The sequence below is a fragment of the Chanos chanos genome, chromosome 2, assembly GCF_902362185.1.
Source record: "Chanos chanos chromosome 2, fChaCha1.1, whole genome shotgun sequence".
Taxonomy (NCBI): Eukaryota; Metazoa; Chordata; class Actinopteri; order Gonorynchiformes; family Chanidae; genus Chanos; species Chanos chanos.
This window is the reverse complement of record NC_044496.1, coordinates 24,619,141-24,643,729: the sequence shown is the minus strand read 5'-3', so window position 1 is coordinate 24,643,729 and position 24,589 is coordinate 24,619,141. Positions and strand designations below refer to the sequence as shown.

The 24,589-nt window shown below is 41.3% G+C and overlaps 1 protein-coding gene across 1 annotated transcript in view; it reads left to right on the top strand.

Annotated features, from left to right (window-relative positions):
* dner (delta/notch-like EGF repeat containing) overlaps positions 1-23,434 on the top strand; it is a 38,484-nt gene extending 15,050 nt beyond the window's left edge. Inside the window, exons 2-13 of the mRNA XM_030765184.1 lie at positions 6,434-6,757; positions 6,880-6,974; positions 8,027-8,190; positions 10,257-10,405; positions 10,844-10,997; positions 11,726-11,839; positions 17,656-17,886; positions 18,823-18,945; positions 19,054-19,167; positions 20,308-20,439; positions 20,796-21,042; positions 23,323-23,434. Coding sequence (XP_030621044.1) covers positions 6,434-6,757; positions 6,880-6,974; positions 8,027-8,190; positions 10,257-10,405; positions 10,844-10,997; positions 11,726-11,839; positions 17,656-17,886; positions 18,823-18,945; positions 19,054-19,167; positions 20,308-20,439; positions 20,796-21,042; positions 23,323-23,434 — 1,959 coding nt within the window. The remainder of the gene's footprint in view (positions 1-6,433; positions 6,758-6,879; positions 6,975-8,026; positions 8,191-10,256; positions 10,406-10,843; positions 10,998-11,725; positions 11,840-17,655; positions 17,887-18,822; positions 18,946-19,053; positions 19,168-20,307; positions 20,440-20,795; positions 21,043-23,322) is intronic.
* The last annotated feature ends 1,155 nt before the right edge of the window (positions 23,435-24,589 follow it).

Sequence of the window (24,589 nt, the reverse complement as noted above, 5' to 3'; positions counted from 1 at the left end):
ACACATATTGAGCCCTGCCATCAGGAAAAGAATTTATAGATCTCATGATTAAACAGATACACAAACTGAACTGATACTAATTGGAAGGGGTTTTGCAGATGCTTAAAAAAACGAAAACCTAAATTTTGCAGATTTTACTTGACTAGAATGCCCTTTGACCCAGTTCCCGTGGTATATGATTAAAGCTGTCTCACTGAGACACTATATTTCTTCAGTGCTATGTGTGATTGGGAGATTTAAATGAAGCCAGGGTTATTATGCAAACTGCTTATACAACCTCATTATAAAAGGAAAGATTCATTTCTCTACCTATGCCATCCTCAGGAGGCTTTCTCTCTCTCTCTCTCTCTCTCTCTCTCTCTCTCTCTCTTTCTCTCTCTCTCTCTTTCTGTCTCTGTCCTACCGCATTCTCATTAATTTGCTGTAGAATTTGCTCTGTTCGTGATTGGAATAACCCCTCTTACACAAAAGGTATTGCTCCTCCATACTGATGCAGAGCCAAAAAGGATGTTCTGCTTTACACCTTCCGATGGTGAAAGCTTTTAATTGCCTTGCTGCATAAAGACATCAGTTAGACAGCTTTCCTCTCATTCTCTGTCTCTCTCTAAGACACAATAACATTCAAGCAGGCTTGTCATGTAGAGAATGGCCACGTATGGTGGCAACAGGTCCCAAAGCTTCAAACCACACTTTGCAGCATGTTTATAAGTTCAAAATTTAATAAAGACTAATGAAATATATGTGTTTACAATTATGTTATTGCATAATCTATGAGAAAAGGAATGAATCATGAAGATGTTATCCCAGGCAAAAGAAGAGATGTATTTTTTATATGATCAAAGAGTTCCTCTGTTGACTGAATGATTAAAAAGAGAGCATGCACGAGAAGGAAGGGTAGAGGAGAAAGGATGAGGGTCGTTATATCATCACTCCCTCTGCAGACTCGCGTAATAACATCTTATCAGCTCCAATGAATGCTTTAGTTCCCCTGACAAAACTTTCATTTGATGTTTCTCTTGGGAGAGTTATGTAAATAGAGGGTAATGTGATCTAACTCCTCCCACTCATTCCTTATATGGTCAGTGTAGCTTCTGGTGATACTGACATAAGCCTATATAAGCATTCCTTCAGGATCACTCTTCTTAAGATGAACTTAAAAGATGAAAGAATCTAGTGCAGTCCATCATAAGGGCCACTGGCAAAAAGATCTGAAAGGGGTCTCTCTCTAAAATATTTGTGATCCCAATTAATGCAGTGTGTGTGTGTGTGTTAGTACACATGTAGGTGTGTAGCAAGGAAGTACACACCTATTTCAGAATTTATACTCACACAAAGGAACCAATCTACTTACATGTGAGCAAAAAAGCACAAATAAATTTTGTGTCAACAATCATTCGCTTTTTCATCCATCACACCCACCTGTACAGTCACACACACACACACACACACACACACACACACACACACACACACACACACACACACACACACACACACACACATCATACAAATTCATCCACACACACAAACACACCCACATGGAAGGTTCCCTCAGTGCTGAGTAATTGCTTTAAAGTTAGCTAGCTATGGTAGCCATGGAAACACAGCTTTTCCAATCATTCTGAGATGGTTTCAGAGCCCCACAGTGACAGTAATGTCCTTCCAGCCTGAATCTCCCTTTGACGTTTGTCTAATGAAATAAAGTCAATCCATATCTCCCTGCAACGTTTCATATCTAATGAAATAAAATTTGCATGAGAACAAGCTCCTGGAGAAAGTCCAACAGGCTTAACCACAAAGGCATGGGAAAGCATTAGACGTCTTACTTTATCCGGCTACTCCTCCATTCCAGACCTGCGTACATTGGATCTGACCTGTACCACACTTCATGTTAGTGCATGTCAAAGTGCTGCCATTTGGAACAGTGTCCAATTCCCATCTTCCTGCTTAAGCTGGAGCCCTTTACTGTGGTCAAGCCGGTTGTCTTGAGTGTGTGTGTGTGTGTGTGGGTGAGTGTGTGTAGGTGGATGAATAAGTCACTCTCTCCCACCCATTTACCCAGAGGAATCATTTCCCATAAACCTTTACTGTGGAATAAACTGCCTCACTGGGCCTGGCACAATTATACACCATCACCAAGCTGCTGAGGCCACTGGATTTGGGCCAACGCACGACCCCACAACATCTGCCCCAGTGATGAGTCAATACATACACAGGCACCGTCACCATCCTTCTTTGTTCTGACGAGGATGGTTGGGTCCAGACGACAAACAGAAAGATGAATGCCACATTGATTTTCTACTGAATGTTAGCCTTGAACGTCTGCCCAGCGTGCATGTAATGGTGTTGTTGCAAGGTCTGATTTTTCCCTCTTTGTTGACAACAAACACTGTATAAACATCGAAAATGCAAAAAGACAGAAATGAATCCCTGGAGAAGCCTTAATGTTTGTTAACATAGTTATTGTAACAATATTTATAAGAGAGAATGATTATATCAGTATTAAAATTACTTCAGTCTTATGGTCCTACATTGCGACTGATACTGTAGACTAGGAGATACAGAAAGAAATGGAGGAGGGAGAAAAAAGGGGGTTCTAGAAGAGTAGAGCTGGACTCAGGCCAGATTCCCAGTCTGCTCACTCCAGTCTCACATTGATGGCTGTGATACATTTAATGGCATTCCAGACCCCCCTACCAATTCGGATCGATCCCTGTTCACTCCCGGAAAATTGCTCCAAATGAGTAAATGGATTATCTCAACTGTAAAATGCCATTTGTCAAACATCGAGAGCAGCCGCGTTTGAGAGATTTTGATCATACTACACATATATGCTGAATTAGCTCAGCACCTGTTGATTTTACAGAGTATTTCATTTTTTAAATCATCTGCTTTGCTGGTACTTTTGATTGGCTCTGATTTAGTCCGTACATCTGTCTCTGCTGTCTACTGCATTGAGAGTTGAACAGACAGGAGCCCATGTCCCTTTGCAATACCTGGTACATTACAACTGATTATTATACATAGTGATGCAATGCCTGTACGCATGCGAGGACTTCAGTCTGAACTCAGAATTATGTAAAAAATATCTAATTGCACTGTGTGTAGTGCGTGAAGTTTCACCCAGGGTATGTGTGTTTTTATTTCCACCATACTCCCTACTGTTGTGGGAATGGTTGGGAGTAGGTTGGTGCTGCACACTTAGAGAGAGAGAGAGAGAGAGAGAGAGAGAGAGAGAGAGAGAGAGAGAGAGAGTTAATGAACTGTGAATGGTTGAAGAGGGGAGTCATTTATGCTCTATTTAGACGCACTTCATTTGTTGTACTGTCATAGAAGGATTGCTAACCACACACACACGCACACACACACACACACACACACACACACACACACACACACACACACACTTACATATACTCATTCATACACTTGCAAAGTACAAAATCTGCAAGTACAATATTATTGCAGTTATTACAATTTCTTTTTCTTAGTGTAATATAAATACATTCACTGGCCACTTTAGAAGCACCTTCCTTGCAGTTAGAGGCTACGGTTAGGGGCTATGGCCCATCTGTTGCCATGCACAGTTTATATTAGCCATCCTCTAGCCCTTCATCAACAGTCAATTTCTGACCATAGGATTACTGTTGTCTAGATATGTTTGGGTAGAGGAACACTCTCAAACCAACAGTCACACTGAGAAAACAAAAAATCCAAAAAGTCAAAATAAAAGCCAATTCAGAAAAACATTTCATAATAAAAGATCTACTTTTTTGGGGGAAAAAGACATGCCTCTTCTTCAAAGCTGGCCACAGCTTTGTACGTTTTACCGGTAAGGTAGGTATAGGCCTACCCCATAAAGTGACCAGTGAGTAAAAAGTGGGCGGTGTATAATTTGATGTGTGTGTGAGGGTATGTGTTGATATCACTTCCAGTTTTGTCATTTGAATGAGTTTTTATATCTGCGTATTATTATTCTGCTTATCAATAATTGTAGATGGCAAACTGGCTATTTGTTTGGGCAACCCATTAGATAAGTATGCTGGAACAAGTCTGAAACAATTCAGCTGAGATGCTGATGCTGATATGCTCTTGGTGAGTTACTTTGACTTTATTTTGAGGTGAGTTAATTAACTTTCATTAAGCCAGTTCAGTTAGGCTATGTTCTGTTACATTATTAGCTTTTTGATTCCACTTAATACTAAGCTGTATGTAAACTTAAGTGTTGTCAATGTTGAGTGATCGCTAATCATATGCTGATTATCACTTTATATTTATATTGTTGTGTGTGAGTAAACTTTACTTTTGATAGAAGATGAGGTAATTGATCTTGCTTGTGGCATTATAATTTCCTGAATGTTGGTGCTGACTATGTAAGTCACAAGCCTCCTAGGTCATTTGTAATATTACAACTGTAGCTATTCATATCTGTAGTTATTGTATGTTGATGATCTGAACCATGATTACACATATAAATTTAAAAGAAAGAGGATCAATGTATGACAAGATGAAATTAATATTCACTGGAATCAACTCTGATGTAGTGTATATTTTTTGCTAAAGTTTCATAACTTTGCTGCTCTTAAAGTGGTAAAAGTGCATTTGCTGAGAATTGATTATTGTAAGCCTTGTTTTATAACAGAAGTTAGGTTCTTGTTTGTTTGTTTGTTTGTTTGTTTTGGTGTGATTGGATTTTCTGAGGAGATGGTGAACCACACAGACTAGGAAGGAAATTGCATGTCAAGAAGAAATGCTTCATTTAAGCATCCCTTGGAGCCACCAGCTGAACTTTGAACTGTGTTGTGTGTTATGCCTCTGTGGTCCACACACAGGACACACACACACATACACACAGGCATAGACACACACACACACACACACACACACACACATACACACACACACACACTCATGCATCTTAATGGTGCACCCAACATGTCAGCTGTCTACTGATATTTAAATTGTGCTGAACATTTGATTGTGATATGATACTTCATGTGTTTTGTTATTTGTCTTCGTGGAATAGTACTCTTATAAGTTTCATTATTTATCCATTTCATTTACTTATTTAATTTATTTGATAACCAAATTTCTCAATAACATTATTTAGCCAGTTAAACAAAACAACCCTTTCATTACAGAGCACTGGTGTCTGCTCCATTTCTTCCACTGGGCCAGGATGTGTAATTACTGTAGCGGGTTACATTTGCATGTTCAAAAATACAGACAGTGGAGTTGTATAGAGTCCAGGGATAACGAAAATAAACCAAAAAATTAAAAAAAAAACCCATCACTTATTAACAGTGATTTCTGTGTGTTTTAGGCAAAGCATGTGAGGATTTATGAGATACTGAGCAGAAAAAATATATGCGTGTGTGCATGGATGGATGGGTAGTGAGTTCATTGATGGTGTTTAACACAATGCTGTTAAATGAGAGATGGTGCAGGTGCTCACCTTGCTGTCCTTCATTTCGCTCTGAAAAATCTTCAAAATCTTTTCTCGACATATAAACAAATATCTGCCAGTACTCTCTCTCTCTCTCTCTCTCTCTCTCTTGCTCTCTTTCTGCCTTTTTCTCATACATGCACAAATATTCTGTCTCTCTCGTCTCTTATCACTCTAAGTCAGTCATTCAGTGTGTGTGTTATTGTGAAGGTCAGTAGAAACTGTGTTTGTGTAGAGTAGATTACCACAACATGAATGGTTTACACGTGTACTTCTTCTCAAGCCTTCTTTTTTCAATATGTGTTTACCTCAGTGTTGTGCTTGTACCATCTGAGGGTTTTTTCTTTTCTTTTTTTTGTTCATTTTCATTTGCATGTTTGTTATATTGTGGATCTTGTAGAATATGTCTGCAATTTGGTGGGAAGCCTAATAATTACAAAAGACAGTTCATTTTAAACATACTCACAACAAGATACCCTAAAAGAAAGTTGTTTATTTCCCTTTTTATGCGAAGAAAAAGAGAAGATAAATGCTAAAAGCATGAGAAGAAGATTGGGGAAGATGAAGTGAGGGCTGAAAACTTAAATTTAGCATTGGTCCACTGTTTAGGTCTGTGCAGTGTAAGCAGGTTGAGAGAATCTGAGAGGTAATAAAGAACAGAGGATGAGTAATGGCAGAGGCCAGAACAGCTCTTACCACAGGGGACTTTACCTCAACGCTCACCTGAACACCACTTCACCAGCTTCGGTCCCTCTCTCTGCTTGAGTCTACCCACAAGAGTCCTTTACTGTTCCCAATGCAAAAAAAAAGAAAAAAAACTGCCATTACTGTCCCCTAATTGGTGTGGAGACTGTGGGAGGACAGACTGACAGCAGTCTTTACTTTTTTTTTTTTTTTTTCCAAAGTAGTATTCTTGTCTGCACTCTGATTGGTGCAATAGAAGAGCCTTATTTACTCCACTTTTATATTTTGTTCTTTTGTTTTCAGTTCTTTGCAGATCCCTGTTCTAGCAGCCCCTGTCTCCATGGCAACTGTAGTCATAGTGATGAGGGTGAGGGCTTCATCTGTGAGTGCAGTGAGGGATTTGGAGGTGAGAGGTGTGACCAAGCCATTTTTGACCTCGCTGAGCCCAGCTGGGATCTAGCAGAGAGCCCTGCCCCTGAACATGCCACTCCAGCTACTCCTGCAACTGCCACTCAACCCTCTCAGCCAACCACCATCCCCACTACCACAGAAGCCCCACCCACACTGCAGCCATGGCAACCCAAACCTGGGCAGAGAGTTGCGGAGGTTGAGTGGGAGGAAGAACAGGTAAAGTTGTGTGGGCCTCTGTGTGTGTGTGTTTGTGTGTTTTTTGTGTGCATGAGTGTGTATGAGCTGTAGATAGTTGACTGTGTGTAACTGTATGAACCATTCCTTGGTGTGTATGTTAGGTCACTGAGGGATCAGACTGCGTGACTTCTGCTGGCAGTGAGACGTTCAGAATGATGACTGTTTCTATGGAGGTTGCTGAGGAAACTGCTGTCAAGTAAGACTCTCAGTCTTCTCGCTTCAGCCTCTTATCTCTGCACCTTTTCCAGCTCAGCTGTGTCTCACTCCAGTCTCTGCATCCTTACATGAGTCATCCCTCTTCTCAACCACAATACCAGTAGAGCAGATTACTGTGACGGAATAAATCCACACAAATAAAAAATGTACACCACAGTTCCCTTCCGGTACTCACTTATATTTCAGGTGCCTGGTACAAAAAATGAGATAAACGTTAACACTCATTTATTCCTGCCACTCTATAGTGTGTAATTATTCTGTTTGATTTGGCATTTGCCTTCATATAAACATTACCTTGTTAACACAATCATGATCATATGTGGACGGAAAAAAATATATTAAAGTTTAGTGCAGTAATTAAAGCTATATTTAAGCTGTGAGGATCACATAGTGTGTGTGTGTGTGTGTGTGTGTGTGTGTGTGTGTGTGTATGTGTGTGTGCATGTGCGTGCGCACATTGAAGTTCAAATGTGTCTCTAATGCCTCCTCTCTGCTTGTGTGCAGTTCCATTTCTAATTGACACACGCAGTCTGAGATGAGTAATGGATCAGCTCCATGTTCAACATGATTAATTTACCTGACCTATGATTTTAATGAGTTAGAGAGAGAGGGAGAAGGAATGAAAAAGGAAGAAAGAAAGTGAGGGGGGCAGAGGGAGGGAGCGGTGGGGAAGGAAGCAGAGAGACAGAGAAGGAGAGAGAGAGGGTGGAGTACAGTGGCAGGATGAAACACAAATATTAGACGGAGAATGTCAATAAGTACAGTCCCAGGTTAGGATCAGTTAAGGTTACTGTGACAGATGTTAATGAGTACAGTCCTAGGGTTAGGATCAGTTAATGTTACTGTGACAGGTGGATAATCCACTATCTCCACCGTCCCTCCTATTTGATCTTCTGCTTCCCCCGTTTGATCATCTCATCTTTCCCATAGTGCTCTGCCTCCATTTGGATCACCCATTTCTAATGCTCCCTACTCCTTCCATCTCTGCCTTTTTATCTGACTCTCTCTCTCTCTCTCTCTCTCTCTCTTCAGGCTACTGGTGAACGTGAGTGGGGCTCCAGTATTATGGCGTGTAGGTAATGCTGGCTTTCAGCAGTGCTCCGTGGCAGACGGCACCATCATCTGGTTCCAGCAGGCTGCAGACGGACTTGTCGTCCCTGACCAGTCCCTCCCTCTCGGTCACAACTACTTCATCAGTAAGCCACACTCACTACCCCCCCCCCCCCCACCCCCCCCCCCGTGTCTATGTGTGTGTGAGGACGGCCAGGATATACTACAGAAACACTGATAACATACTAAGAATAAGGTCAAAGCACTGAGGTTGTCTGTGGACGAGCTTGTTTCAGTTGTGTCCGCCGTGCCTATGTTGTGCTGCAGTGCTAATGCAGTTGGCTGATGTTAAAAACACCAACACCTGTGTCCTCATGGTAAGAGACATGAGAGAAAAAACAGCTATGTTTCAATTCATCAACTCCCCCATAACATCACATGAAACTACCCTCTATGTATTCAGCACAACTCTGTTACAAAGTTGTCACAAACATCTCACTGAAACAGTATCACAATACTGCATTGTTGCCATTTCCTGCCCGTGAACCGATTTCAAATGGCCTGCAAATCAGTGTTCTATTTTGTATTCACATCTTGAATTCCAGGTGAGCCACAGTCCTCAAACGATATTTCAACTCTGTTGATGAGTGAGACAGCAGTACCTGACTGTTAGGGTCCTGCTCCTGGCTGTCAGCCATTCAGTCAATGTGTTAGTTAGCAACAATGGCCAACAGAAAGCACAGTAAAGTAAATAACAAAAACTGGCTGTTCTATCCTAAATGAATGGAAAAAATGTGTAATTATTTGATAATTTACTATCATTACTGTGTAATTACAACTACTGGGCCTGGACCTCCTATTATTGTCCAGGAGTGGCCCTGGGCCTCAACACTCTGAGTATCGGTGCACTGCTCTGTCATAACACATAACACAAACAGATGAACAAGGGTGGCAGAGCAATGGAAGAGTATAGCTGCTCTGTGATTGGGGAGGCCTCCAGTTACACTGGTGTCAGGAGCTGACATGAATGTGAGTGACATGGAATTATATTCAATGTAATGCCCTGGGATATTGATGCATTTTGGCTGTACTATTTAAAGTATTAAGATTTTTTTTTTTTGAAGCTTAGAATTGTATGTCTAAAGCAAACCCACCAACTATCCTGTGGGAATGGAGATGAGGACACAAAGTGTTTTTAGTTTTCATCAGGAAAAAAAAGATTCTTTGCATCTTTGGATGTTTGTTTAAGCAGCTGTTTGGGGAGATGGGGAAAATAAAAATGCAGTAACACTCTACCCTATGAAAGAAGATGTGAAAACATAATTATAGAGATGCCAATCAAATGGTGCCATAATATTTAGGTTTAATGCACTCTTGATTTTCATATGCATGCAAACAAAATGAAAACTGTTTTACTAAGAAAAACATGTTTCTTGAGAACCATACATTTTAAAGTTATTTTAAATGCTGTGGAGATGGGCAATTTAGAAAAGAGGAGGAAAAAAAACCCCCAACAAAATGGTGTTACAGGCCATTTATAGTGCTGAGCAGAATCCTTCTGGTTTATGGCGCAGTGTGTGGATGGTGCTCTGTGCACTGCCTCCCCTGTCCAGTTCACACCTCATTGGCTCAGATCACAGCTCTGTTAGAAGCTGTTCATCTTCATTTGGGCCTGTTTCTATTTTTAGACCACAGAGACACACCAGCTGAATGATAATTATACACATAAATATGATCACAGCTGCATCAACACTTCACAATCAGTATCATTAATATCTTTACATGTTTTTCCCCTTAATGCTGTTTTTGCACAGTAGGTCATCTAAATACTAAATTACCACAGAGAGGAACCTCAGATGTGCATTGAGACCCCCTCAGAGATACAGTTACACTCTAGTATATCAGTCAGTGTGTCTTTCCCATTGTTCCATTTAGTCATTTACAATTGTCTTATGATGCCTCTCACAGAGGCTGAACATGCTTGATCTCTCTCGGGACTGTGTGATGCTGTGAGACTCCAGGAGCAGGGTTGGGAAACAGTGGATTACAACACAGTCTGTGATCCTGATGCAGGCTTTAATTTTTTCTCTTCTAATTATTCCAACACTATTTTATTTAGACATAGAGTCATGCACACAGAAAATGTTTTTATCAAGTGCTTTATCACATTAGTTTATTTAAAATGTTGTATCTTTATTTCTTCCTCTGTTAGGTGTGTTGCATTTTGGTGCCCCTGTTGGCCTGGAGGTCACATTGCGCCTTCATCTCACAGTGAAGGCCAGCAGCTGTGTGGAGCCGGGCAGTCGCTTCAGTGACCCACAGTGCTCTGGGAAAGGAAAATGCATCACTCAACCATCAGTGGTAAGGGGCCTCTCTCTCCCTCTCTCTCTCTGCTCTCTCTTGCTCCCTTGGGATTTTCAGTGCTGTGCTGCTCTGACAGATATGCAGGTGATTTTGCTTTGCCTCAAGAGCATCACTGAGAGAAGGAGAGAGAGAGAGATGGTCTAACAGTAGAGAATAAAATAGAGAGAGGCTATTAATCTGAGGAACAAATAAAGAGACAGGAAAAGCAGAAGCTACAGAGAGAAGAAAAAATCACATACCTATTGAGAAAGTATGAGGAGTGACTGTTTATTACAAGCTCTGAATGTAAAAAGTGTTTCTGAATAATTGCTAATTTTGTGGACTTCACAATGTAATAAATGTTAAAGCCTTTTTCTGAATACTAGCTTGCAAATAAACTTGATGAGTATGTGTTTGCCATGGTCCTGACTGTAACCCTCATGTTCTGAACTGTAGAGTACATTTTACTGCCAGTGTGAGGAGGGCTATTCTGGAATCTTCTGCGAGGAGTATGATGCATGCCACCTGAGACCCTGCGACAACAACGGCACCTGCAGTGATCTGAAACAGGGAGACGACGGTCGCAACTACACCTGTTCCTGCTTGCCAGGTGTGTGTGTGTGTGTGTTTCTCTGTGTGTTTGTGTGTGTGTGTTTGAGTGTTTGCATGTCTTTTTATGTGTTAAGGGTTAAGGAGACAGTGTTTGTAGTGATAACTGTGGAAGAATTGCAGTTTTGACCAAAGTTCACCGGATTTCAGTGGGATGTTCAGTCATTAAGATCAGTGGGCAGAGGAGGAAGATATATGGATAGACAGACAGACAGAGAGAGATGTAACACTTCCATTGTAATCTCACAGTAACTGAAACGAGGCAGTTTTGTTTCTTGTTTCCTCCAGGACATGTGGGAGCTCATTTTGTGGCACCAGTCTATCTTTCTCTCTCTCTCTCACACACACGCACACACACACACACACACACACACACACACACACACACACATACACACACATGCACACACTGCTACTTACTTATCAGCCTGTTTCTCTAATATGGTATGTGAAGGTGACAGAGACTAGAAATGATTGATGTCAGTGGGTTGGCTGAGGGCAGAGAATTGGATAGTGATTGGCTAGACTGCCTTCTTAGAGTGGTAGTGATTGTATTGTGCAGGAAGTGTGGATTTGTTTATATGTGTTTTTGTTTTCTGTGTTCAGTGAACTTTTAAACACATAAACAGACTGTTGTGTGTTGTACTGTTCAGATGTGTGCGTTTCTGTGCTCATACCTGTGTTTGTAATAAAGTATGTGTGTATAATAAGAACAATGTTGTGTGATAGGTTTTGAGGGAGATCGGTGCCAGACTCTGGTGGATCATTGTCTCTCTGAGCCCTGCAGGAATGGAGCCTCCTGTACCAGCACCCTGGACGGACCACACTGCTTCTGCCCAGAGGGTATGTGTACACACACACACACATGTTTCCATCTTTCTCTCCTTCTCTCTCCCACACATTTTTGTAAAATTATTTAGCATCATTATGCTACATATTGTCAAAGTCAAAAGACATTTTATTCCATTAATTTGGCATATTTTGACGTCATGACAAAGCAAAGTGATTTAGCAGGAAGAGGAAAAATATAAACATATTTTATGTAATGTGCATTTCTGCTCTCATAGACTGTGGTTTGTGAGATTAAAACAGGCTGTTTAACTGAGTTTTGAGTGATGTCCACTCTCTTACACTGTGACTGAGTAGAGTGATTAAGCGGAAGGAAAAACATACATTTTTCTTAAATATATGGGTACCAGAGTCTTTCAATCATTTTGAATCATATAGTTATTTTCTACATGTGCAAGAGCAGGAAAAACATTTTGTGTGAAAATGTATATAAATGAATTGACAGTAAGAACCAGTATGCCGGTACCTGAAACATTCAGCCTGAAACAGCTGATCCAGCCATCCCATAATAACATCCCTCAGTTTCTGCCTTTTTACTCTATATGGTTTTTAACAAGTTTGTACATAGTCAGAACTGTAACAATTCATCATAATTAATGTGTATGGTGTGGTTTTAACATATCTACAGAACCACAGTTATTGTGATCTCACTGTAAGTCACAAATCTTCACTGTTGAGTTATAATTACACCAAAACCCAGGATAAAGGGGTTTAGTGAATGTGGTCTGGACTCTGTGTAGGAGGGTCACTGTGTCAGAGACACTGTAGAGGGACAGAGTTCCTGCACTATAATCCACATAGACTCCTATTCTGGAGGTGCTGCAGACTGCAGGGATTTGAGTAGATTTATTATTGTGCCAGAAATAGTACTTGTTATTACAGTATTCCAGTGTCCAGGACTGGTCATTACACCGTCTCTTTACCTGTACCATTTCTCTCAATGTTTTTATATGAAACTGCTATGGAAACTCCAGACCCAGTCCATTCAACTTCCCAGTAACACTGATCAGACACACTCTGTCTGCACAGCACCTGTGCCCATGTTTCAAATCTCTCTGGGTGATCAGGATATGACTGAAACTGCCTAGTCGCTGTAGCCTTAGTGTTCCCCTCAGACAGCTGTAGTTTTCTGTGTGCTGTGCTGGGATCAAGTGTGAGTTGGCAGGATTCTGATGTGGTCAGACATTACTTACAAAGCATTCAAATGAAAAAATGCTAATTTCATGACTGTTGTCTGTAACATGATGAATTCACATGAGCTGAGTGTGATGTGGTAGAGTTTGGTTGGTTTAGAACAGGATGAGCTGTGAGTGCTCTAGGCTCAGACATTAAAACTGTATTGGCATTGTATAATTGCATAAATGTATTAAACAGACCCTAAAAACACATACCCAAAACAAACTCAGACAGGAATCTGATTCATATGTATATGATCATATGTATAATTATCATAGCCACATTCATAGCAAATACCACAGGTATGAGAGATCATGGCATTAGATGTATCAGTCTGGATTATTTACACATCAGCACTGAGACAATAGAGATGAACCACTATGTGTGAAGTGGAGACTGGTGTGTCATATTTGCGCTGATTTGCTTCTGATTTTAAGTGGAAACATGTTTATGAAATGAAGGATAACTGTACTGCTTTTGTATCTTATTACTGGAGTTGAATTACATCAGTGTGCATCAGTCTGATTTCTGTCTGATTGTCTTATTTTCTGTGATTGACTCTGAGTTCTGTTAGCAAGGATATTAATAGATGGTGACACACCTCTCCTATACATTTCAGTGTATTTGGGTATCCGTGTGTGTGTGCACGCACGCACATGTGTCTGTATAGGAACTCACATGTTAAGAAGTCTTCTCTGTTCATGGGTTGAATGGTAATGGTAATGGTTGAATGACATTAAGAGCTCGTACTGCAGAGATAAACACACAGAAGTTTTCCCCTAATTAGCATAGAACTTATAGAATCTCATGAAATACAGTATCCACAGTTTTACAAAAAAGGTAAAAAAAAAAAAAAAAGTGTGCTCCCATTTTCTCTTAATTTGCAATTCCCAGTTACCTTCTGTTAAGTCTGCCTTCTGTCAGCTGTTGCCTCAGTAAATGAGATTCACATTCTCTCCATCCATTGTGTTGGAAGCCAGTTACACATTTTCCCATATTGTGTCATGCAATGTAATATACTAATTTATAAGCCCTGTTTGTCTGATTCTGCCTGCAACAACAGAGAAGCCTCTGTCAGTGATCACGACTGAGTTAGAGAGGGACTCTGTGTCATATCTAATGAACATAGACAACTGTGTTCTCATAGACTCTGGACCACAACTGACAACTGTTGCGCAGGTGACCACACATATTTCACAAACCTTCTCCTTTTATCGTAATGATGTCCTGGTGGTAGAGATTATCCAGGTGTTCTTTCAGTTTAGCGATGTGATCGATGACTTTCTCATAAGTGAAGCGTGGATTAATGGTGATCCTGGACAAATCCTGACATTCAGTAGAACCAAAGACAGACTGGAAAGCCTGTACCAGAGGGGGCAAAAAACAGAGATGGAGCTCAAACACACAAGGACAGTTTAGAGCAGTCATGAAAACTTTTTGAGAGATGGCTCTTTTTAAAACATGGTCACAGAGACAATATTACCTGGATGGATGTGATCCTGGATGTGATCCTCTGTGTGTGAAAACTGCTCTAAATCTGTGTTTTTCTTCCTCAGATCAGCAATCTCCTGCTCCAGTTGCTTTAGGTATCTTTCAGTCTGATTCACTGCAGCCTTTTCCTGAGCTCTGATCAGCTCTGTCACCTCAGAGCGTTTCCTCTCAATAGAGGAGATCAGCTCAGTAAAGATCCTCTCACTGTCCTCCACTGCTGCTTGTGCAGACTTCTGTTCATAGACAATAAGAAAAGAGAGGGGTCCCTATGAGGCAGCTCACATACACACTCTTATGTGGAGTCCAGACAGAGCAAAGAGGGTAAACAAAGACTCCCAACGCAGTCCCTCTCAGAGCTTGAGTGGGGAACAGCCTTGACTGAACTCTGAAGATGTCTGAAACAGCTCTTCTAACCAGCTGTTCTCTTCTCCTCTAACTGATACTTACCTTGTGAGATACTAAAGCCTCTCTCAGTTCCTGAAGCTTCTTCTCTCCCTCCTGGATTCTCTGCCTGAGTTTGCGTTGTGTGTCCCCAAAACCTTTCTGAGAACAATTCATGAAATTTCATCCTTAGCAAAAACGCAATTTAGTGACAGAGTAGTTCAGTGTCAGTACAAAACAACTTAAACCTGGGGCAGATTTGATTATAAGGATGTAATATTTTACAGTTCTATGGTATCGGTGTTTACTGGTCAAAGTCTACCTTCGGTTGCATCTTTCTTTTCACTTTTAGATGAAGACTGTGTTACTTAGTGCATTTTCAATTTTTATTTTATTTTAAAGTGTTGTTGCAGTAGTTACTGTATGTGATTAACTAGTGTCCAGGTAGAACCCAACCTAACTATCATCCTAAAGTAGTCCAGACTGGACCCACTTATAGCCATGGGTAATCAAATGTTGTCTCCAAAGTATGTTTCAACTCTCTTTCTCTCTCTCTCTCTCTCTCTTTGTGTGCGCATATGTGTTTGCCTTTAGCCTGAATTAACTGCAGTCCCATATCTTAAACTGTGTCACTGTGTAGCCTATATTAAACTTCTCCTAGTTGTTCCAATTAATCCTGGGGACCTTGCAACCCTCTCTGCATCCCTGAGGACGCAACAACACCAAACACATATCTGTTTCATTATGATGACAACGTAGACACCAAAATCAGCTCAAACAAACCTAGGCATCGTACGTACTGAATTATTGAGAACAAAGGTGCTAATTTTGGACCAATTACGTCTTTCATAACCCTAGTTAGTATCATTATGTATAGCATAGACCAGCACTTTAACGCATAGATGCTCATACAAGTACATCTGAACCCGAGATTTATACCTCTCTTTGTTTCTTGTGGAATTCCCTTCAGGATTGAGTCAGGATGAAGTATGCTGTTAATAATTCTTGCCAAGTTGAATTTTTAATCTAGGTTAGTTGGACTCCCAATCTGCTGCTGTTGTCTATCACAGTGGGAATGAAATGTGGCAAGAATATGAGATGAAAGCTACTTTTGTGCTCTCCAATTAGTGTGGTGACATTGTAGATAATGGTTCTACGTTAAATATTTTATTAACCTCATTAGAAAGTCCCAAATTTCTCCGAGGTTACTGGAGAACTGGAGATGCACATACTCCAGATTATGAAAACTGGTTGCCAGCACTAAACAGGCTGGAGCACAAAAAGTCTTGCTACAAACTGTTAAAAAGAAAAAAAGAAAAAGAATACATTAAGGTGTCACACAGTTTAGCTTCAGAGGGAAAACAGATAGCAAAACCGCTTCATTGTTTGAGGTGGAAAAGTCAATTATAGCACTACAGCACCAAATAAAGTGACACAAAGATGTTCTTAGTGGACATCTCAAGATCAATAGTCAGTTATGACCAAGCATCCCATGATCTGCTATGCTGTTCTTCATACAGCCCCAGCACTTGGGTCTCCTCTGTCCGCTCCTTGAACCAGCCACTAAAGAAGCCAACCACATTTAAGTTAAGAAGGTGCAGAGTGCAGGTATATCACACAGCCTAGTACTGCCCCATAGAACACAGCAGGACCTGATCTCTGAAGATGTACGCATGCACGAGTACACACACATGCACACAGAATTTTTCACTGTGTTATAAAATGTAAGGACTGCTAACTTTACACTGTAATATTTCTCTTTGCTGATCAGTATTGCCAAGCAGAGCCCTCTTAATAAGCACAAAGAGTGAGAGGAGGAGAGAGAGTGACAAAAAAAGAGGAGGAATAGTGCTCAAGGAGAAAAAAACAGGATGAGGACAAACGAGAAAAGGAAGTGACCCATGCTCTTTGGAGAGGGGAGGAGTGTGGACAGAGATAATGAGGAAGTATTTAGTGTTTAGAAGTGTTTAGTTATGAAGAGACTGCTATATTTGAACACCCTCTAGTGGTGACTCCAGCACCCATTAATGTGTCTGTTAGATTAGCCAGTACAGTTTTTGACTGTCAGTCATGGAACATGTAGGAGCTTGATCACATACACATACAGACACATACATACATACATACATGTGTACATGTAAAAATACAGACCCACATTCTTTACTATGTGACAAGTACTCACCCGGCATGAAGCCTTGATCAGGTTCCTGAGGGCTGGAGTATTCTGATGGGCTCTGTCTGAACACTCAGCTGGACTCCTCCATCATGACTCGCAGTCACAGGAGGACAGAAACAGAGCAAGATAGCAAAAAAAAAAAAAAAAAAATACAGAGGGAGAGATGCTAAGAGCTATCTGTTATCTGTACATCCTCTTTGTTAATCATGAAATATAGCCATGTTGACTCTGGCAGCTTGTGTGAGTTTCATCTGGCTAATGCACAAAGGAGCTCCCAGAGGATAACTGGGATGGGTGGAGTCATGGGCAGAGTCTGTAATTCACCCTCAGTGACTGACATTTATAACGTGGCAAATGGGAAAACTGCGGGGGTCTGCTAGGTCCTGCATGTTTCTGAGAGAGGAGACTGTAACTCACAAACTTACACACACACACACACACTGCAATACACCAGAGAGACAGTGAAGGGTCTGACTGTGGTTATACTGTATCATTGTGAGGGACTGTTTCTGAATGGATTTTATAAATGAATGTAGGAGGTAAGAGCAAGTAGTAAATCCTCTCTCTCTCTCTCTCTCTCTCTCAGGGTACCAGGGCAGTTTGTGTGAACAGAAAGTGGATCCCTGTGCCTCCAGTCCATGTCAGAATAATGGGACCTGCTACCCTCAGGGTACAGGCCTCGGCTTTGGCTGCTCATGCACCTCTGGCTTCACCGGGCCAACCTGTGCCCAGCTAGTGGACTTCTGTGCCCTGAACCCGTGTGCCCATGGCATCTGCCGCAGTGTGGGCACCAGCTACAGGTGTCTCTGTGTGCCAGGTGAGAGCACTGCGTAATGTGGTTTGGTGTGTCTTCTGCTGTTGTAAATGTGAATATCTCCCTCTCTCCTGTATCATTATAAAGGAAAACCATGGAAATACAGTAATGCACAAGTGATATAAACACATACACACACACACACACAGATAAACACTCTTCTCTCATCATTTTTCATGCTTCTCTCCACTTCTGTCTGGTTGCTATGGCGACCATCCGTCTTGCCTTGTGTGATCAGACACATTTCTGTCTGTGAGCTGTGAATGCAGCAGCTGTGCGCTCTGATGATACTGTACAATAAGGTCACTGCATTCAGACGAACCTTATCCAAAAATGGTGTGTCTGTGTGTGTGTGTAAAAGCAAGTGATATTTCAGGTTTCACGCCTATTTTCTGTCCGCCTTGGGGAAAAGCCACTGCAGGCATATGCCTCTGAGAGCACTTGACATTTTAAACACACACACACACACACACACACACACACACACACACACACACACACACACACACACACACACAAACACACACACACACACACACACACACACACACACACAGATTTGTCCATTGCATGCCCTTGGTCTTCTAAATGGAAAAACCCACTGAGAAAAAGTGTAACCATCCAGAGGACCAGTCTTAATGTATTGCTGCCATCCAGTGGCTTGTGTAATGCACTGCACCCAATTAAAAAGAGACATAAACATGTAACATGTTCATACAATGGATACACCTTGGTTTTCTTTTACAGGTGAATAGTTGTCCTGGAATTTCTTTGTGTATGTAGATCTTCAGATTTGTCTGTCTTCTTATCCCTTGTGGGCGATGTTTTTGCATATGAGGGATTGAAAGAAATGAACAAAGCTGTCTCTTATACTTTCTCTCTCTCCCCCTCTCTCTCTCCCACTTCCTTTCTCTTTCTCTCTCTCTCTCTCTCTCTCAGGTTATCACGGTTTGTATTGTGAGGAGGAGTATAATGAGTGTCTTTCTGCTCCGTGTCAGAACTACGCCACCTGCAGGGACCTCATCAATGCCTATGAGTGTGTGTGCGCACCACAATATGAAGGTCTGTATGTGTTTCTGAATGTGTGTTTGAAATTAGAGATTTTGACGCCTTGACGGCCTCGACCCGTGCCGGCATTATGTTAATGAGGTGTGTATGTGTGTGTTCAAGGACGTCACTGTGAGATATATAAGGATCCATGTCTGAAGGTTCACTGTGAGAATGGTGGACGCTGTGAGAGTGGAGGGAGAAATGCATCCTGTGTGTGCCCACAGGGATATGTGGGTGAGTACACATACTGTGTGTGTGTGTGTAAATACACTCAACAAAAATATAAACGCAACACTTTTGTTCTCACTCCCATTTTTCATGAGTTGAAGTTACAGATCTAAGATTTCTTCTATGCACACAAAAGGCTTATTTCTCTCAAATTTTGTTCACTAATTTGTTAAAATTCGTGTTAGTGAGCACTTCACCTCTGCTAAGATAATCCATCCACCTGACAGGTGTGGCATATCAAGATGCTGATTAAACAGCATGATTATTGCACAGGTGTGCCTTGGACCAGCCTCACAACCGCAGACCACATGTAATCACGCCAGCCCAGGAGTGCCACATCCAGCTTCTTCACCTGAGAGATCGTCTGAGAACAGCCACCCAGACAGCCGATGCAATAGCTGGTGTGCACAACCGCAGAATCTCTGCACAAATGCTCAGAAACTTTCTCAGGGAAGCTCATCTGAGTGCTCGTCGGCCTCACCAGGGTCTTGACCTGACTGCAGAAGCTGGATGTGGTGGTCCTGGGCTGGCATGATTACACGTGGTCTGCGTTTGTGAGGCCGGTTGGATGTACTACCAAATTCTCGGAAACCACGTTGGAGACGGCTTTTGGTAGTGAAATGAACATTTGGTTCATGGGCAACATTCGGTTCATGGGTAGTGAACAATCGGTTCATGGGCAACAGCTCTGGTCGACGTTCCTGCAGTTAGCATGCCAATTGCACGCTCCCTCAAAACATCTGGCGTCTGTGGCATTGTGTTGTGTGATAAAACTGCACATTTTAGACTGGCCTTTTATTGTGACCAGTCCAAGGCACACCTGTGCAATAATCATGCTGTTTAATCAGCATCTTGATATGCCACACCTGTCAGGTGGATGGATTATCTTAGCAGAGGTGAAGTGCTCACTAACACGAATTTTAACAAATTTGAGAACAAAATCTGAGAGAAATAAGCCCTTTGTTTGCATAGAAGAAATCTCACATCTTTTTCTTCCATTCATGAAAATGGGAGTGAAAACAAGAGTTGCGTTTATATTTTTGTTGAGTGTAAATTACAAAGCATTATGGCTGACTCTTTTCCGGTCTCTTCTCCTGCACATAGCTAGAATGATTTTTTTTTTTTTTTACTCACAACTTTCCCAAGGTGAAAACTGCGAGGTTGATGTAAATGAATGTGAAAGCAACCCCTGTCATCATGGTGGCACCTGCATCGACCAATCAAATGGCTACACTTGTCACTGCCCACCTGGATGGGTAGGAGGGAGTTGTGAAATCCGTGAGTTCACCTTTGACCTTTTTGCCTTACCAGCTGCTACTCTACTCTACGCTGCTATTTAAAGACATTGTTTGATGTTTGTATGTGTGAAACGTGACTTAAAGAGAAAGAGGAAGTGTGTGTGAATGTGAAATAGAGACAGAGAGAAAACAGGTAAACTCAATGGCAAGCTATTGTTTTTCCTCCATGTGTTAGAACTACTTTGCTTGCTTTGTTATTGTTACTTTACTTGGTGACAGTGGCTTTGTGTTTGTGCTCCTTGCCTGAAGAAGCCAAGAACACAGTGTTTAATTTTTTCTTTCTCTTTCCCCTCTCTCTCCTCCCCTCATTTGACACGCTCTAATTTCCTCTCTCAGACCTTCAGTGGAAGATGGCTCACCCAGTGGACACTCTCACTAACATGCCGCGTCACTCCCTCTACATCATCATTGGAGCTCTGTGTGTGGCCTTTGTCCTTATGCTCATCATCCTCATCGTGGGAATCTGCCGCATCAGTCGGATTGAGTATCAGGGCTCATCTCGCCATGCCTACCAAGAGTTCTATAACTGCCGCAGCATAGACAGCGACTTCAGCAATGCCATAGCATCCATACGTCATGCTAGGTACCCACATCTGTGCACTGTCAATACACCTACAGTGCCCTCCAGAATTATTGGCACCCTTGCTAAAGATGGTTGAAAAGGCTTATAAAAAATTGACTCTATCAGTTATTCATATTATATTGAAAATAGGAAAAAGAGAAAAATCTTACCTTTATTTGAGGTAAGTTTAGTCTTAAAATTAAGCAACCATTAGTGAAAGAGAAATTTTTAAAACAAAATCACATTTACTGGTACCTCAGGAAATAGGAATTAAGGAAATGTACATGAAATATGATCCCATGCGTATTTAACTAATTTTAAGTTGGCCTAAGTGTTTAGGGAATTTTAGGCAGTCATCAATGATTTCCTGTTTCACTGGGGTATAAAAATGAGGTGACACAGGGCCCAAATCCCTTAGTCATCCATCACCACGGGAAAGATTCAAGAGCATTGCATTGCGAGAAGGCAAAAGTATGTTGACTTGCACAAATCAGGGAATGGATACAAGAAAATAGCTGCTCGACTTAAAATGCCCATATCAACAGTTAGGGCAATCATTAAGAAGTTTAATAAATTCAATCCTATCATGAACCCACCTGGAAGCGGACACAAGGCTAGTTTGTCAGCAGCCACAGTGAGGAGGATGGTCAAATAAGTAAAAAAAAATCTCCAAAGACCACAGTTTCAGAATTACAGAGTTTGGTAGCATTTTGGGGTCACCATGTCACCAGATCTACCATAAGATGTGATGCATTCTGTCAGCGCCAACAATTGGAGAAGGACCAGGGAGGCGAAATCAAGGACATGAAGTTTATTTCAGTGTACAACCTGTGCAGGGAGCCACCTCAAGCATAGGATCAAGAAGTGACTGCCTGACAGTCAAAAAGGCATTGTATGTATACCAGACAGACAGTACAGTCAGCATAAATCAGTAAGTCAAGATGTAGACAGAGATGAATAACTTCTACACAGATAGTTACATTGATGATGCCGGAAACTCTAATCTAAAACACAGAACAGACAGTGTTGGGTTGTTTTTACTTTATGGCTGTCCCCTTCCTGAGAACTAGATGAGCCCTTGTGACGTCATCCCCGGGACAGATGGGGATGCCTGTGGAGGTGATAAGGCAGCTGGAGAGGGCATTACTTCTGTACTTTGTAACAAGGGAAAGTATCTATGGCAAGAGGCTATTTTCTGGGGTACAACAAAGCACTTCAGTTTCACAGGTGGCATAAACAGGAAAACAGGGTTCCATCAGATGTCACCTCCATGCCAACAAACTGTTTGGAAGGTATGCCAGAAAGAATCCTTTCCTATCTTTTCGCCTCAAGCAAAAGCCCTTGGAGTTTGCCAGATGCCACTGGAACTTTAACTAGGACAAGGTGCTGTGCTCAGGCGAAACAAAAATTGAGATCTTTGACTCTACACGCTCAAGTTGGGTTTGGCATAGAAAGAAAGATGACTACAGAGAAAAGCACCTAGTACCAAAGGCCCTGGCAGTATTGTTCACATATATGGCATTATGAATTGCAGGAGATACCAGTTGATTTTAAATCAAAATTTGGCTGCCTCTGCCAAGAAGCTAAAACTTGGTTGTGGTTGAATCTTCCAGCAGGACAACGATCCAAAACACACATCAAAATCCACTCAAAAATGGTTCAATGAACACAAAATCAACCTTTTGCCATGGCCATCCCAGTCCCCTGACCTAAATCCAATTGAAAACCTGTGGGTTGAACTCAAGAAGAGAGTGCACAAGAGAAGAGAAGATTTTGCATTGAGGGATGGTTGAAAATCCCTTCCCTTCTGCTCTCAGGTCTTATAAAATGATCCTAGAGAAGATTCAGCACTGTTCTGTTGGCAAAAGGGGGTTGCACCAAATACTAAATGAGGGAGTGCCAATAATTGCGACACACGTTTTTCAGAATAAAATTTATTTTGTGAAATTTTATTCTGAAATTTTACCTGTGACTTTTTTCTTGGTAATGGGCTCATATGGAATTTATGTATTTTCTTTATTTGCTGAGTAAAGGTGTCATTTGATAAGTAGTAAGGGGAATTTTCATCAGCCTTATTCACTCATGTTAAATAAGGGTGCCAATAATTCTGGAGGACACTGTACATCCGAATCTACAGTTATACACTCATTCAGCCTGTCCACAGAGATTAGTACCACTATTTGGAGCAGGGAAACCCATTTAGTACAAAGTACTATGTTAGTTCTCACAGGCTGTCAGCAGTCTGACAAACTGGTTGTTGTTCAACACTCTGAAATGCTGTGTATTCCTGGTGTGTTTCAGGTTTGGGAAAAAATCCAGACCTGCCATGTACGATGCCACGCCAATCACCTACGAAGACTACAGCGCCGATGACAAGCCCCTCGTGACCCTCATCAAAACTAAAGATTTATAAAGCACAGGACGACAACACTCACACAATGTGTACATAAACACACTCATTCAACAGTATCAACAAACACACATCACTCACACAAACATTCTGCCTTTCCAGTTTATCAGTGTTGACCACTCAGTATATTTCTTTACATTAAATAGTGGGCAAAAACATCAAACTGTAAAAAGTAAACCAAAACTGAAAGAATGATAAAACGTTAATACAAAATAGGTTTATCTTAACATTAAAGTTCACAACAGTATTAATGGGCAGCCAGCTGTAGGAATTTCACAGTGAATATGCATTTTATTGATCACTGATGGGTTAAATTGCCTAGTCTGAAACCCCAACTATTTCTTTGGAATAGGAAACATCAGGAGAAGAGTGTATGGAGTATCCCAGTTTAACACTCCCTTGCTGGTAAAACCAGAGTTTTTAGTGTAAATCACAGTGCAGAGCTGATAGCCGTGCTAGCAGATGTTGTAGAAATAGAAACACTCACCATAGTGCAGTAATGATGCATAACTCTGTATTTAAGAAAAAAAAATTAAGATAATCTGCTGTAGGTTGCCTTAACTGGTGCATGGGTAGGTTTGATGGTTTCACCATTAATTTCAGAAACTCTCTGTACATTGATGTTTCTTTAGTGTTTGTCATAGGAGTTTTGTGCCATATTATTGGTGGTAGAAGAGTCTTAAAACGCCACTATATTGTGGAAGCAGTTTTAAAAAAGTGCATTTGAAAATAATATTTGGTTGTTTTGTTTCATTACGTTAATGCAAGTAACTACTGTAGAAGAAGCGATATAGGTTTCACAGTGTTACGTGGTCCTTTGTTAGGAGGACGCTCAACGTGTTCCAAAACTCACACACAGATCTCTCTCCTACTCTCCCTTCTTTTCAACAAAAGAATGCATCAAATAACGTAAGGATCGACTGAAAAAAAGCCAGAGTTAAGCTTGATCCGACTGGGAATAATTTCTTTAACAAAAATCTGAATTCTCACTTAACCCTATATCACAGCATCAGCTGACTTGTTTGGTGCGTAGTTTTTACAGTTAGTCTGTATTTGTTGGTGAGTGAGGAGCATGCAGGACTGGGTAAGGAGAGAAAGCTGTATTTGAGTATTGGAACTTTGCCCTTGTCTGTGCCAGGCCTAAGTGATGGGTGGTCC